This window comes from Taeniopygia guttata, chromosome Z (assembly GCF_048771995.1).
Source record: "Taeniopygia guttata chromosome Z, bTaeGut7.mat, whole genome shotgun sequence".
In the NCBI taxonomy this organism is placed as follows: domain Eukaryota; kingdom Metazoa; phylum Chordata; class Aves; order Passeriformes; family Estrildidae; genus Taeniopygia; species Taeniopygia guttata.
In genome coordinates, this window is record NC_133063.1 from 54,892,582 (window position 1) to 54,909,518 (window position 16,937).

Below are 16,937 nucleotides of genomic sequence, written 5' to 3' on the forward strand. Positions count from 1 at the left end.
GGCTTCCCTCTGGCTGCCCTGGAGGGCCTGGGACCCTGGCAGGGGTCAGGAACCCCCCTGTACAGAGCCCCAAGAGGCACTGGCTGTGATCTCTGTCCATGGAAAAGAGTTTTCAATCTTACAGGATGAATTACCAGCTCTGAGTGTTTGATATGAGTAATAATTAAGTGTGACATGGGTGCAAAAGTAAAATTTTAGGTTTCTAGATTAGGGGTTCAAAGGGGACAAGATGGAGGAAATTGGGTGTGTCTTGTCCTTTTCCTCCTTCTTCATGTCCTCCATGTTTCACTGTGGTGTTGGCATTTTTCTATTGACTTAGGCTGGGGACACATTGTTCAATGTAGATGATAGATATTGCACATTATTGTAAATATAGCACACGTAGTTTCTGGTATATAATGTTTGTACCATCCCACTGAGAGGCAGAGCCCCACACGCTGCCCTGCAGGACAGACCTGCGGCAGGGCAGCAGAACATGTTAGAGATAAACAGAATAAACAACCTTGAAAACAGAACAGACAAATTATGGCTTCTTCTTTGGCAACGGGGCAGAAAGACAGAGATTTTATACAATCTCGGAATCATCAATACCATGGATCCCGACAGAAAGCCCGTGGCAGGGAAGAAAAAAATCACAATAAAAGACCAAAACCAAAACCAAACAAAAAACCTACATTTGTGTCACTTATGCACTAAATCACTACATCACTGGCCTTTGACCATCTAAGGCACTTTCAGCCACATAGCAACATAGGTTTAGGGGTCTGGTGGTTCCTGAGAGAGGGACTGGTTGTCTGCCTGGAACCAGGCAAGTTCTCTGATCTCCACCCATAAAAAAGGACTTAGATCTCTTCTGATTTCTGAACCTTCTTACCACCACTGCACTTACTCATGTCATTACTTATAATGTTATCTTGTACTTTTTAATATCTTAAGGGCTACTAAGTAAAGATTAAATTGGTCTTTTTATTTGCATTTGTTCAAATTCACTCATAGAGCAATTTGTGTCAGAAAACCCTAAAACCTGAAAAACTATCACGACTTAAAATGTAAGAGCCCAGACAATATTAAACAACATGTTTTGGTTTCCAGACAGATTTTGAACAAGGTTTTATTTGAGAGTAACTAAAGGAGACACAGTTAATACAATGGGCTTCTGGGTAATTATTAGGTACACCAGGATTATAATATATTAAGTTTTATTAATTTGTTTTATTTTGTTCTGAAATAATATTAGATGCAAATTGCAAACACTTGAGATGTAGCTTAGACATCAGGATGTTGGATGGATTTTCTGTAACCAAACACATTTGTTCTTGCCTTTAAGGTCAGCTTAGTCACCTGTGCTTGCTTGTTGAGTACAGCTTTGTTCATTTCAGCACAGAAGTCGGTGTGTTTTCTTCCCTACCATCAAAACACCATGACCATGCTCACAGGCCTCACTGCCAGGCAGAGACAAAGCCTAACATGTCCTCATATACAAATACTGAAATTTCACAGTGTCTCCCAAGCATCCCTCTGTTCTGTAGTACAGTGTGAAATTGTTCCTATAATCTTGTTAAACAAAATGAATGCTGTTTTTGACTATTTAGAGATTATAGAAAGAGTTGAACATACCACTATGATATTGTACAAATCAATGATACTGGTAGTAATGCTGAACTCACTAAAAAGGAAGAAACAACCAGATTCCAGGTTTTACATTCAGAAAAGCCTCTTCTATTTCCATCCTTTAAAATGCATCACCTAAGTGCAGCTAAAAATCAGGGTGACAAAGAAAACCAACTGAGACAGAAATTACTCTTCAATGGTAGTTTGCACTGGGAGGGAAAGTGAGTAAGCAGAGACTCACAAGCAACAAAACACCACAGGAGCTTGGCTTTTTCAGCTGATTCTTCTCTCATGCATACCTTCAATCTCAGTACAACTCGTTGCCAGGTAGCCAGTAGCAATTCAGAAAGCAACCCATTTTCCATTATCATCCCCACTCTCAATGCAAAAAAAAAAAAAAAAAAAAAAAAAAAAAAAAAAAAAAAAAAAATTTTAAATCCACATTATATTATCTTCCTTTTTGACAGCCTATTACCAAGAGTTTCTCTCTGCTCCATGTGCTGAATATAGTATTACACAGCTATCTGTGATCCCACAGCAGTTGATGAGATGCAGTGCTGAGTTTGTAAACAGGGTGGCTTCAGCCATCCTGCCTTTTTTCTACCTGAAAAGCTGTCCCCCGAAATGCTTCTCCAAGTCTGCTTGATAGCACAGCTGCTTCCCTGCTTCCTGCAGAGCAACTCCACCAGAGGTCAGGATGTGCTGGAGCTGCACTACAAACTCATTTTTGTCCCCAGCAGCTCTCAAGACAGTGCAGACACACTTTGGAGTATCCCACACAGGTCAGTTAGACAGAGCAATCAGCCTCCTTAGGTGATAGTTAGACCCTTTTCATTCATTTCTTCTCTCCCCTTTTAGCCCTCTTCCCCTCCTCAAAAGATCCCGATACTTTACACAAGTGCTCAGAAGCCCAGCAGGCACTGTGGCGTGTAACAGCTCTTCTGCAACAGGGACAAAAATGAGCAGCTCGTTCTTTCCGGTCTGAGCTGAGAGTCTCATATTTCAGCTCCTCCTTCACATTCCAGGCCTGCCCAGGCTCCTCTCCAAAGATTTCAAAAATGGAGCCTCTCACAACTAGTTATCCTCTGAAATACTCAGTGCACAAAGCCAGGATCTTTGTTGTCTTCCTGTCAATGCTTTTGTGCACCACCATCCTCTGCCTGCTGCAACTCAGGTTTTTTAAACCTAAAATCAAAGATTTTTATTCTTTTGAAGTCAAGGATTCACGAGGAAGAATTATTTCCTTGGAGAAATACAGAGGGAAAGTAAGTTATTATTTCACTTTTTCTGTCTTGAATCCAAACTGACAAAAAATGTGTATGTTTCTAGGTAAATAAAAGGCTTGGTTATGGGAGTTTTTGGCAGAGATTTGTACTAAATTCCTGTTCTTCATACAGGAAGAACAGCAACCAAGTATTAGATCTAACAAATCAAGAAAATAAATTATCAATAAGTCAATACAGCCTAACAGGCAAATTGATGGATTTTAATCTTATAAGAATGTTGGTTTTGGATTTTGGAGGTTTATCTAGGGAATATTATTTTAGTGCATGTCCTAAATATCCGCTTTTTAAAATGCTTATATATTAACAAAGCTGTAAGATGGCGTTTATGAGTTTACTGTATTTTTAAAACAGATTGTCTGAAAGTAAATATCTTCAGCTGCTTTCATCTTTATTTGTTTAATCAAATGATGATCAGAGACATTATGTTAAGCCTTCTAACAGAAACCATCATGATAATGAGAAATGACATTTTAATATTTGTGATCTCTACAACACCTATAGGCTTTTTCCTTACTAAACTAAACAATAGCTAATAACTAAAAAGCTAATAACTAAATTATTCTAACTTTATTTTTCTGAAGGCAACTTTGGTTGTAAACGTGGCCAGTTACTGCCAATACACAGAAAAAAATTACATCGCACTGCAAGAGCTGCACAGAGAGTTTGGTCCCTCCCACTTCACTGTGCTGGCGTTTCCCTGCAACCAGTTCGGAGAATCAGAGCCTAGTTCAAGCCAGGAAATAGAATCTTTTGCCAAAGGAAACTATGGAGTTACATTCCCTGTTTTCCACAAAATCAAGATCCTAGGATCAGAAGCAGATCCCGCCTTTAAATTTCTAATAGGTAACTGGTTTATTTTATGTATCAAGCTGCTTGTAACCATGGCACTCTCATTGAATCCAGGCTGCATGTTTTTTCAGGAAACACTGAAGTCTTCATAAACTATAGAGAGAAACAGGCACTTAGCATACAATTACTCTCATTTCAATTTGGATATCAACAATGTGGGCTAAAGAATTGTATCCTGAAAGCATCAGTTTTTCATCATAAAAACAGTCTCCTCTGACCAGCCCAGCTAGAAACATCCATTTTGTTAGAAATACTAGAGCTAGGAACTCCCACATACAAAATCCCATTCCAAAGTATGTGATTTTTATTTTAAAAATACTTTTCTTATAGCCAAAAATGTAGTTATGGGAGTCATAAAATTACCAGAAGATTTTATATAAACATGTGCAGATGAGATTTTTAGCTGGGTCTTTTGTCCACCTTTATGTAAACTGTATTGTAAAGCATGTTTATATATACTAGTTATATATAACCACTGATTTGTATTAATTTGTCATGTCAACTTCAGGACCAAGCCTGAAAAATCCTGCATGAATACATGGAGCATTTACAGACTTAGAACCTCAAATTCTCATAAGCAAAATTAAATTCTCTGTCCCTTCAGTTGACCAAAGAACTCATAGACTCAAAGCCAACTTGAAAAGCCTTTCCGAATTTTCCTGAGCTTTGATTAGGTTTTGAACTATATTGATATGTGAAGGAAAAAAACAGCTTAAACATAGCCCATTTCTAACACACCATTTTACCCATAAAATAAAGTAGCAGGGAGCCCAAACCTGTATTCCATTTCCCTGCCTTCAGAGTCTGTGAATAGTGCCTCTTGTCAGAGTACTATTTCAAGATCTAAATGAAATCTTTCCCAGAGCTCTTGTGTGCTTTATCCCCCATGATATTTCCTATGTACTTGAAAATTGTTTTTATTGAGGAATCATTTAAGTGGCCACCATTGCCATTGTAACTGTGTTTGTTTCTACCTCCTCTTAGGCATGCAAGTAAAAACCTCAGGTAACTTTAATGTCCTGAGTTTCCAGATGTCCAGTGAAATTATAGAGGGCTTTCTCTCAGTTCTTTATAAAAAAGACTAGAGCACAAAGGCATCCTCTCTGTGTGATGAAGATTCTAAATATCAGTGACATATAGGAATGTTTAACATCAGTGTTAAACATTCATACCTATAAAGAAAAAAAGTTTTATTCAAATTTTCTTACTTGACATGCTGTTCACCCACAAGAAGGAGAAAGATCCTTTGGTACTTCAATATTCTGAAATAAAGTTTTTCTCCTCCTGCATTCCTGTGTTTCACATTAAATTCCTGTGCGTTTTCAATTACCTGTTTCAAGTATCTGTTTTATTTATGTTGCCGTTTTGATAATCAGAAGGCTGAATATCATGCTATACCACCCTTTTGTGCCAGTGACTACTAGCAACAGGATGGAAACAGCACTGTCCAATAATCTAGTGCAAAATTAGTCCATTTGCAGTACAAGTGTGGTGCCAAACTTCAATACACTGGTTCAAAAAATCAGTTTAGGGTTCAACACCATTGCCAAGCAAACACTTATTCTCCAGTCAAAATCAACTGGAGCTTTTTGTGAAAGAAGCCCAATTAAGCCATCACCAGTACAACTTCCTCCTCCCATCTCACTTCCCAAAATTGACATAAAACTAGGGATTCCCTGAATAAATACACAGGCCATGTAACCTCTTCCCTAGGAAGTACAGCATAGTAAAAGTAGGACCTCTTTAACAGTTTCACGGGAAAGGGGAAACATCTTCCAAACGACTTCAGCTTTTCAGATCATTAGCAGCAATTAGTAAATCCGTGCTCAGACTACTAGCAAAGGATATAGTGGGATTGCTTCTGCATAAATTGTCAAAGAATCAATACAGGGCCTGGAGACAATTCCAAATGTAAGTCACTAAAATCACCTGATTTCATCCTTACAGATTCTTCAAAGAAAGAGCCTCGATGGAATTTCTGGAAGTACCTTGTCAGCCCTGAGGGTAAAGTTGTGAAATTCTGGAGACCCGAAGAGTCAATAGAAAGTATCAAACCTGAAGTAACATCATTAATCAGGCAGATTATCATGAAGAAAAAAGAAGACCTCTGAAAAGGCCATTCAACACCATGGGTATACAGCCTTTCTACATTTCTGAGAAATGTAGCTAGAAGTTAAACCATCAGGTGATTTTGCTACTCTTTAACTTTGGTGTTTGAAATTTGTCTGTTACTTCTGGATTGGCTCCTGCAGTGGCCTCAAGGACAACTGAGGTTACTGACAGAGCAAGGCACTCACTACTTTGCAGGCAGGGACCACCAATTTGCATAAGGGGTTTATGATTTCTTTTTGTGAATTGCTGACAATAGTTAATTAAAATTGTCACCAAGAGGTAGATAGTTAGAAAGAAGTTTTATTAATAATTTACTCATATTTACACAGGTTTTTCCCCTATCTACCAGTAACACAAAGATTTTATATTCCATTAACACATAATTGCCCTATCATGAAACACATGGGACTCCGAGACACTCATAGCAGGGTTTCTAGACACATATGTAATAGAAGATAACAGCTTTGCAATATCTTCTCAAGGAAGACTACTGAATTGCAAAGCTGCCAGTTGTAAAAAAATTGTAAATAGAATATAAAATTATTTTAAAAAGAAAAAAAAAAGTTGAAATAAAGTTTGCTTGCTGCTTTATATTTTGATTATTTTACATTTCAGTTTTACAACACCTTTAAAGTCTTCAACCTTCTCCATACATTTGTGCTGCAGTACAGTGCCTCAGATATGAGCTCCTCTCCTACTGGATTCTTTCTCTTCTGACCTGGATGAAGGCAGGGCCTTTGTAAATATTCATGGTTGCTTACAGAAGGATTCAAGGGGCAGCAAAAGTCGAGAGCCTGGAACTCTAGGAGGCATCTTTTTGAGACAATCCAAAACAATGCTCCCCAGCCACCCCTCTACCTCTCATCTCTAGAATAAAATGTCAATCTTCAAGTAGAGGTAGAAGAAGAAGATGCAGGTTCATGGCTCAAGCCCCAGTCTTCTCATCTTTCAATCTTCTCAGTCCTGCATGTAACTGCTAATCCATTTCCAGTTCCGTTCCACTCTTCCATTACAAACTGCCAAGTGTTTTGATTTATCTGTTTGAATGAAGGGAAATAGAAAACTTGAGTAAGAAACTTCACTCCTGCTGTCCATGCCTTGAAGAAGGGCTGAGATAACAGGAATGAGAAAAACCTGTGTCTCAGTAGAATTTTCTACATGAAAAGGATGGATAGAATTAGTGCTGCTCTCTTGTAAGACTAACCCAGGTTGAAAATACTTAAAGTGCTTCAAAACTTTTTCCAGTAAAGACAGCCACACAACTGTATAAAAAAGGAAATAAGGATATGTCAGACCTAAGGAGTAAAGGAAGCTTGAGATGGGAATGAAGGGTTAGGATAAAAGATGCAATAAAAAAGGTGAGAAATTCAAGAGCATTTTTTAAAGAGGGTTTTTTAATTCACTTACTGTATTAATTCAGAATTTGACAAAAAAAAAATCTATGAAGATTGAGTAATGATACTGATGTGAAAGATTAAACAAAGTCACTCTCAATAATGACAAACATCTTTTTGGAAAGGAACTCAAACTTAATGCATGACAATTTATCCACTCAAAATTTCAAAGCCCAATTAAGGACTGTGTAAAAGTCTCATTAGACCAAATGAGCCTGCTGCTGGTGTTTTAGACCAGTCTCTGCACTGTTTGCCATTGTCTTGCAAGATTCCACATCAAATATGTCAAGACTGTTCCTATTTTTATGCTGAGGTCCTGCATTTTACTCCTGTCTCCTCCTGCCTGTACAGTGTGAGAACACACAGTGGGATATGTCAGGGGATTTTTGTCACATGTCTCTGCTGCTTTGATGGAGCAGGAAGAGAACTGAGATATGGACCCTCTCCCCTCACTGGGAACAGTCAATGGTCCATGGAATTAAGTGTCAGGACACTGTGTTTTGCCCATAAAAGGTGGCTATCTTAATTTGAAAATGTACAAATCTAAAATATGCATCATGTGAACTACCAAAACTCCCTGATTTTTGTATCACTGAATAAAAAAGGGTAGGTTAGAAAGAAATGTTGGGTGCTGCTAGTGGAAGAGCCAAAAAAAGCCTGTTTTAGTCCTGGTGCTGCCTAAGAGTTATTCAGCATATGGGAAATGTCATCTGGGTCCTTAAAACACTCAAGATAAACAGTGAGGTATGATTTTCTTGCTTGAAAGGGACTGGGAGGGAAGAAATATGTATACCTTCTTTGTGACTCACTCACTAAAGCTCATATTGTTTTCCAGAGGACACAGTGTAATCTTGAATATTTCAATGCCAGCATTAAGATCAAGTGTCTTTCCTGGTGTTCAGAAATAGCATGTGATATTAGCAAACAAATGGACAGAATTACTTAACTCACGGCTTCCTGAATCACATTCTCTCCAGAGTCCTAGAGAAAGAAGATTTTGTCTGAGAAAACAGTCATGGAACTTTTCATTCCACTCTTTAGTCACAATGCAGTACAACTATCTTCTGAAGAAATTTCAGTATAGGTACCATTCAGTCCTGATTCTACAGTTTAAGTTTTTCAAAAACATGTATCTATAGTCAAAAATCAAGAAAGTAGTGTGAATGTGTGTCTATATAAATATCCACTTAGAGTTAATTTAAAATATAGCTTATATTAAAATATAAACTCCAACATTTTAAACAGATTGAAACCTATTTCTTGGATTGTTGAATAATCCCCCCACTTTAAGATTAAAATTTCCTCCTATGATGCTTAACAAAGGTCAGTCCATGAGTGTTAAAGTTATTTTATTTTCATTTGAGCATAACCTATTGCATCTTTTATCCTAACCCTTCATTCCCATCTCAAGCTTCCTTTACTCCTTAGGTCTGACATATCCTTATTTTCTCAAACAAATACCATTGAACTTTGAGCTTCTCTTTCCAAAAAGTTGCATGGGAGTGAAAATATTCTAAATCCATTTCAGTCACCAGTAGTATACATTCTTGTAAATTCAAGTAAAATACTTGTTTGCTGAGCCAACATTTCCTTCAATATTTAGTGCTGTGAGAGAAACATACTTACATAGGGCTCAAACCTGAAACTGTTACTTAATATTTACATTATCCAGTAGGTTGTATATAAACCAGTTGGGGCAGCTGTATAACTGGGCAAAATACAGCTGCATTTACTTCCATACTCTCAGTTGCACCTTATTTTAAACCCTGCATTCACTCAGTCTTCATAACCTAGTGCATCTTCCTTCAGTCAGGGGAACCAGGCAGGCACTGGACCTGCTAGGGACCAAGGAGATTAAACAGCAGTGTTTATATTCTTGTCTAGACTGCGATGTGCTAATCTGACAGTGTAGTCAGTTGCTGGTGTGTGAGGAACAGCTAACTAACAATACACTGCCTAATCACCACACGCAGCAGTGGGATGGCTGTGACTCTGCACACCTTCACCAGCATCGGTGATCTTTCTCTTCATGTCCAAGGCACGTACAGCAGCACCTAGATAAAACAGTAACAACAGAGAGTGTCTTCGGCACTCTGTAGATGCCTAAAGCGCCAAGAGAAGGATAAAATTACCACTGTGGTGGCTGTAGCAGCATGTTTGGAAACATGAATCAAAAAGATCGAAGTACTTCCAGCCTTTATCCTTCCGCATATAGTGCTATGTGCTGTTCACACCATGTGGTTGGTGAGACTATGTGCAGTTGTTTTAATGCATTGATGTTAACAAATTAAGTTATTTGGAGAAGCAATGAGAGAGGAAAAGCTCTAAAACTGACTTTTCAAATCACATACAATGGAAAGGTAATTATTTTTCAGATATAGTATTTAGGAAGTTAGTGAAAGTGACTTTAAGCCATTGAAGACTCTAATTACTCAATTAAGAGCAAACAAAAAACAAAAACATCTCTCAAAAAACTATTAAGCTGCATTTGCCAAATATTACTATTAAAAAATTAAAGTAAAACTTAAAACACCTGTGAAGTTTTCAGATGTGCTGCTTTTGCTTTAAATAAGCTCCCAAGAGCTTAAAAGTTTTTTAAATGTTTGAGTTATTTATGTGGTTCAATTATTTAAAAACTTCCTGTTACCTTGGTATCTAAAAGTAGATGAACACCAGAGTCTAAATAAAGAAAAAAAAAATCTTACTGTTGTTAGAATGATAAAAAGCTACAAGATACCACTTGTATTTGCCTGTAAGTCAAAGAAAGCAATAATCAGGAGAAACAAAAAGATTTTTTAATACAAAAGTAGTAGCTCTCCATTTTGATGACTAAGGTATGTGGGAAGAGAGAGCAGCAGCATGTTAGCTGCTGTCAGAACTTCAAGCAGCCAACATACACTGCCATCCCATCACACAGAGTTGCACCACCTGCATGAATTCCTGCATGAATCCAGCACCTTCCAAAGGAATTGCATTGAAACAGCAGTGAGCCAGCCCTGCAGCTGGTGACAGTGTAGCAGTGACTGCTGCATTAGGTACAGCAGTCAACTAGCAATACACTGCCTGCCAGACACAGAGTCCTTACGAGGGAGATGCCTCCTGAAATAATATGCCTGGACATATTCCTTATTTTTTACCTAAATTCAGCATTATTCACCTGTTTTAAGGTTTATGTTTCATATGTATATATATACAAGTTCAAACAATATATAGTGTCAAGAGATAAATGTCGCACGTAGGTGTCTGATTCAGGAAGACCAGAGTTAAGAGCAATAGTATAAACCCTGTGCAGAGTTCCCAGGCTACCCAAAAGGAACTGGATAGTGTTGCAAACAGTTTCTCATCTCGGTTGTAGGAATACCTGTATAATATGTTACCTCCACTGGTTAATTTGTATCATATACACTTACTCCAGTCCTTTTCGCTGTGGGACATTTGTTTATGGCCACTATTGCAGCCCTGCCCTTAATCTAGATGAGCCCAGAGTCAAACTCAGAGTAGCCAATTTCATTTTGAAATTAGAATTATAATTGGTTACTATATAGTCCAACTTACCTGTAGGTTACAAATCACAGCATACATCTCTTTACAGACACCTCATGGAGAATGACCAAAGGTTTCAGGACTGACGGTTATAAATTTAGTCTAGATGGAGATAAAATTTTACCTCCAACATCCATTTTGATTGAAAGTCCTTTGAAGTCACTCTGGAAAGGAGTTACTGAGTTAGACACTTTGTATAAAAGCCAATTAATATTGTATTTGAAGCCTTCACTTTCTTTCTTCAGAATTGGTTTAAATCACTCAAAATAAATCTTAACTTGATACAAAACAAAACATGAAACATTTACTTCCTTGAATGCTGCTGCTGTTAGCAGCCACAGAAAGTACTGGCTAATTGAGTTCTTCTTGTTCCTTAGCAAAAGGTGGCCACCTCTGAGTTTTTCATGATGCTTTTGAATGAAACAATATGGAGTGCAGATAGCAGCTGTGGACACATAAGGGACAACAGCCAGCTAACATGCACTGCCAGACTGTTCTCTTCAGTTTTGGCCATTAGTTCCCCTTCACCACCAAACCCAAAATTTTTTCTCCCAGAGCTCAGCCGTTGCTCAATTCACAACACAGCTTTTTCCTAAGGGGTCACTTACATAAAATATGTATGTTAAAGCAACATTCTCAGCATGCTAGAGATTACATTTCCACACTGTCATATCTAATGGCACACTGCTCATCTCCTGCTTCGGTGTTTTTCAGTATGGTCTTTCCCAAGGACAACTTCACTTCCCACTCCATTAGTTTGCATGTTACAGGTCTTACCTGGTTTTGTGATTTATGTCAACTCCTTGAGACACAAGCTGCCTGTATTTTACCTATTGATTACTGTTCAGCAATTATTTTTGTGATTAGTAAGTTTCCTACCTAGGTTCCTACTGTACTTGTGAGTTCTTTGTGTCGTTTATCATACACCACTCTCTAAATGTAGGCAATTGAGTTTGCCGTGCCAGTGAAAAGAGAGTTCTGCAAATCTATACAACCCCTTCAACCAGGTCAAGTAACTTACGCTTTTAAAGAGTAAGCAGTCCCTCTAGTGCACCAGGAGAGAAGCCCAAAGGTGTTTTGTTTCCTCCCCTGAACAGATGTCAATTGACCATAACTTGCGGGGTTTTTTGACATTGAAGATGCCATACTTGAGAAAGTGTCATAAGGAATAATAGAAAATAATAAAAATTACATGTCGTAGGGTTCTGTTCAAAATCACCTATTCTCCATAGTTTCCGTCCCTCCTTCCTTCCTCTCTCCCTCTGTCCCCCAGAAATGCACAGAGGAACTCTCAGTTCAGTGCGTACAAAGGAGTTCAAACGTCTATGCCTATCCTTACCTTAGCCGCTCTCGGTGGGCTTTGATTCTGCTCCACTTCAGGTATTTTCCAACCGTTCTCTTCGCGTCATGCTTGGGAAAAAACAGACACAACACTTAGCAACCGCGCAGCTCAGTTTATTCACCCTAAATCACTCTCCATCCAGCCTTGCTTCTAGCGAGGCTTCCCTGGGAGCCACGGCCCCGAGGACAGGGCAGAGACGCCGAGAAGGACCGGTCCTCCGCAAGGCACCGGCAGCCCCTGCACCACCGCGGGACTCTGTTACCAAAGCAAGTTCTCATCCCTCCTGTCGTCCTCCGGGAGGGTTTTTCTAATTTCTGCTCGGTCTCTGCCAGGGCTGGCTGAAGCCGCTGCCGCCACCTCAGGAGAGGTACCCTGGAGCAGGATCCCTCCCAGGGGTCGGCTCCGGGCAGGTGCGTGGAAAGCAGCCCGTTCTCACAGCAACCTGTGCGGAGGGAAACTTATAGCCCGGCCAGCCCTGGGGGCGCCGGTCCCTGCTGGTAGGCGGTGCCAGCTGCTCCACCGCCCACCGCACCTTTCCCTGGCGCCGCACTCCGTCCTTTAAGCATCCCGCAGGCGCGCCCGCCGAGGCGGGAAGCCCTGTCCCGTCCCGCCGGCGGGACCGGGCTGCGCGGCGGCGGTCCCGGCTGGCGGCAAAGCACCGCGCGGCGCGTCCCGCGGCTCCGCGGGCAGGGCGGCGGCGGCGGCCGCTGCCAAAGAGCCCTGGCTCGGCATCGGACACGGGCAGCCCGCCAGACCGACACCCCGGGCGGCCGACACTTCGCTGAGGCCGCTGTGTCACCGCCCCAGCCGTGCGCGCTGGGGCTGCCCCGTGGCCGTGCCACGGTCTGGGGCTGCCGTCATTTGGCTCCTTCTCCTTGCCTCGGTAGTGGGGCTAGGGCAACTTCACAGAATCACAGAATCAATCAGGTTGGAAAAGATCTCTGAGACCATCAAGTCCAGTATATAACCTAACTCCAGCATGTCAACTAGGCCAGGAACCTAAGTGCCATAGCATCCAATCCATTCTTAAACGCCGCCAGGGAAGGCGCCTCCATCACCTCCTTGGGCAGCCCATTCCCACGTGTAATCACCCTTTCTGTAAAGAAATTCCTTCTAATGTCCAACCTAGACCTAATGGCTTGAGGCTATTTCCTCTTGTCCTGACACTGGTTGCCTGGAAGAAGAAACCGACCCCCACCTGGCCACACTCTCCTTTCAGGCAGTTGGAGAGAGTGACAGGGTCTCCCCTGAGCCTCCTTTTTTTTCTCCAGGATAAACACCCCCAGGTCCCTCAGCTGCTCCTCACAGGACTTGTGCTGCAGGCCCTTCACCAGCTTTGCTGTCATTCTCTGCCTGTCTCTTCAGCACATGCTACACAAATCCCCTCACGTCTCACATCAGCTGTTCCCCACCGCCACTTTCGCCTGCTGTGAGGAGCCGGGCACCGCCGCACAGGGAGCAAGGTCTGGGGGGCAGTGCCATTCTGAGGCACCCAAGCCAGGCTGTCTGAAACTGAGGGTTGAATGCAGTGCCGTTCTGTCAGACGAGACTGAGCAAACGACATCGCAGCCCTGTACACACTCGCCTCCAACGAGGTCCGCAAACCCAAAAGTGAACAAAACCTCATCACTTCGCCACCATCTTACACTACCAGACTCCAAAAATAACATGCTATCATTTGCTTTTACGTGACAGGCAGGAAGTTGCAGGAGAAAGTTTGAAGAATCGCTTAATGCCAGCAGATGGGTTGTTTACGTATGTGTTTATGGAGTTAACATGCCAGAGGGACAGCACACATACTTAGGCACTCACTTCACCTGGGTAGACCTGAGCACAAGTTTGATAGGAGAAAGGTGAAACATGTTTTTTTAAAAGAGAGAGTTTAGTTAAATCAAAAGATGTAAAAAAATAAGAGTTACTGGAACATGGAAATTGTCCTTTTTTCAATGTAAGTTCAGAACCATTCTTTTTCAGTTCTTGTCATAGTGCCAAAACTCGGTGTGACACCACCTAGGCTTTCAAGAGACAGATGCAGGCAGATGCACAGCATGTAAAAGAGTACATTTAAATCATAATCATCCTATTTCTAGCTTTTGGATGTTAGAAACACATTAAAAGTGTTGTTTTCTAAGACTAAGAAACAGAGTACCACTTTTTTAAAATATGCTGAAAGTATTCTTCACTTTCTTACTGTTTCTGAAAACCAGGAGAGATTTTTCCAAAATTTCCACTGGAAAATAATTATTTGAATCAATAAAAAAATTCTTCTGCAAAAAGCTTCTCATATAATTTCTTATTCCCTACCTAATTCTATTTTGCAGCTGCACACTTCACATCTGCAGAAAAAATAGCGTGTGAACAAGATGACTGAGGACTATATTTTTATTGATCCATGTGTAATAAGCAATAATTAAATATCAGTTGATGGAGCTGTTTTGCCAAAACAAAGTAAAACTATTTCAAAAAAACTGTCACCTTATTACCTCCCTTTGTGCTGGTAAGGACACAACTAAGCACACCCAGCATACAAAGTGGCTGGGTCACTCAGCGCCTTCTTAATGCATTCTCTAAAACAAACAGCACACAAGGCACTGCTAGCGTAGCTTCACAAAGGATTGCTTGCAATGCTTCAGTTGGTCGTTTAACTGAATGGGAGTTTTTTCCTACAAGACTTAACGTTTAACAAGCACGGCCAAATATCGTCACCCTGCCTCATAGCAGACTCTGGCATGCGCTGCAAAGCCAGCTCGCTTGAACACTCAATAAATCAGCAACACTCAAGTGAAGTGAATTGAACTGTTACCTATCAGACCAGTGTTTGAGGCTCTTAACAAACTTTTTTCACACACTGAAAAGTTTCTTTCAGATGAGAAAACCTGTGACCGTGCAGTTTATTTGATAGTGAGAGGAAAGAGGTTGAAGTTGAGAACGTTATGGCTGTAAACTAGAATAAAAGTCAAAAGTCTTTCAAAGTCAACAAGGTTTTGTTCGAGTGAATTAGAATTAGGATTAATTAATGCTGAGCAATTCAACAAAGAGTAAATAATATGACCCACTGCAACTGGTATTATAAGCAGTGATCCCTACCTGTGAACCTTCAGCTCATGCATGCACACATGTGCCATGAATAGATGCTAATAAAAGATCTGGATAAAATTTATACTGAATACTGATTAGAAATGGGATGCCAAGACATTATGTTTGGTAGCAGCCTTAATGTAAGTAGCTCCCTGGGTGAAGCCAGTGGTAAATAAAAATAAGCAGGAGTGACATGGGGAAGTCCGAGCTTCATTGTGTTTGTGGAGGAGGATGTGTTGGATTGTCAGGAAGATATTATAGCACCATCCTTGATACTTTCTTCTTCACTTGAAGCACGTGATATTCTGGAAAATATGTGCTAGATAAGAGCTTTGTTGTCACTTTGAGATTGCAACAGAAATTTAAACAGAGATTTGTTTTAGAAAGTACATAGCTAAGTACATAGCTAAGTATATCACTTCCATAATGCTTCCAGCGTCTCACTGATATTTCTACAAAGTGAAATGAAGTAATCTGGGCTAAGTGGCCTTATTTCTTTCTCACCATGGATTATTTTTATGCTTCTCATTATGGAATCTATATAGCCAACTGCTCCGTTATTTCACTTAAGTACTGGAAACATGGCAAAAGTTTTGTAGCTCACTGCAAAAATATTTCCAAACTGATACGTAAGAAAACATGTAGTTTGTCCTCACTGGCAGCAGATGGTGCTGATATATTGTGCCTGGTACTTCTTTGAAAGCTGATATTCAGGTTTATCAATACCATGATAACATTGCTTTTTCTCATTCATTACCCCTAAGGTCTTTTACTATAAAATTGCTGTCATCATCATGTGTCAGAATTTATCAAGATAAAATACAAGTTTGTAGTTGGAATGTGAAGTCTGGACATTAGCAGCAATACTCACAACGATTAAGCATTGACTGAAACAACCTGTTTTAGGAAAAGTTGGATTCATCATATCCAGGCTACTGGACAAGGACCACTAACACTTTTAGGACCCAAGCATTTAATGATATGAAAGCGAGAGTGTTCCTTGCCAAATGATTTTTGACAAGACATGGTGGTAGCTTACACCAGGTCCTGGAAAGTAGGGAGATCTAAAGAGCTGGTCATAGAACATTGCCTTCAAAGCAATGGATGGCAGATTGTCTCTATGACAGAGAAAGAGAGACGTGAACAAAACTTGTCTTTAGGTAAGTTTTTAGGAAACTTTTGCTTAAATAAAAGCCTACTTTGAGAAACCTGGCTAGCTAAGGGGCACAGGAACTTAGACATCAAGGGCATATTGGATACTTATCCAGAGATGATGTTGTCACTGCTAGTGGCACCCAGGATAAACCAAGAAAGGTGTAACAAATTGTGTAGAGAAAAAGATTACTGTTTAACAGTATGAGGAGTCTGATTAGGATTTACCACCAATTTGAGTTTTGAAATAGGTGGGAATAATTGTTGAATATACAGAGGTGAAATTTTGTTTTAATTTTACAGTTGCAACCAAGAGAGATTTCTGGGAACCAAGGCCTTCAATTTCCTGCCAGAGCAAAATATTATGTCCCAGCTTTGTTAAGTGCTCACTGAGCAGAGATCCTGAGACATGGGAACAACTTAATTTTTCTTCCTGCATTTCTTCACTATTCTCTCTAGATTTTCAGCCAGTATACCAGAAAGATTCCAATCTTGCTGCCTGTTCAGTGCTTCAGTTCCTCTGAGTGGGTTAGAGGAGCAGTTCGCACAGTGGTACAGACAAAGCACTGG

At 40.3% G+C, this 16,937-nt stretch overlaps 1 protein-coding gene and 1 long non-coding RNA gene across 4 annotated transcripts; one reads left to right on the forward strand and one right to left on the reverse strand.

Annotated features, from left to right (window-relative positions):
• Window positions 1-2,606: 2,606 nt before the first annotated feature.
• On the forward strand, window positions 2,607-6,449 carry GPX8 (glutathione peroxidase 8 (putative)). 2 transcript variants are annotated; one of them, XM_002186554.7, is made up of 3 exons: window positions 2,616-2,876; window positions 3,479-3,740; window positions 5,694-6,449. In XM_002186554.7, exons 1-3 carry the CDS (start codon window positions 2,670-2,672, stop codon window positions 5,855-5,857), a joined length of 633 nt encoding a protein of 210 aa, XP_002186590.1. In that variant the 5' UTR covers window positions 2,616-2,669; the 3' UTR covers window positions 5,858-6,449. The 2 variants fall into 2 exon arrangements, with proteins under 2 accessions (XP_012433111.1, XP_002186590.1); XM_012577657.5 differs by lacking the exon at window positions 3,479-3,740 and having other exon boundaries at window positions 2,607-2,876.
• On the reverse strand, window positions 6,143-12,795 carry LOC140681842 (uncharacterized). Of its 2 annotated transcripts, XR_012053019.1 has the most exons (4): window positions 12,400-12,795; window positions 12,135-12,205; window positions 10,808-10,959; window positions 6,143-8,233 (listed from the first exon to the last, which is right to left on the reverse strand). It is a non-coding gene; the product is annotated as an uncharacterized lncRNA (long non-coding RNA). The 2 variants fall into 2 exon arrangements; XR_012053020.1 differs by lacking the exon at window positions 10,808-10,959.
• Window positions 12,796-16,937: the final 4,142 nt, after the last annotated feature.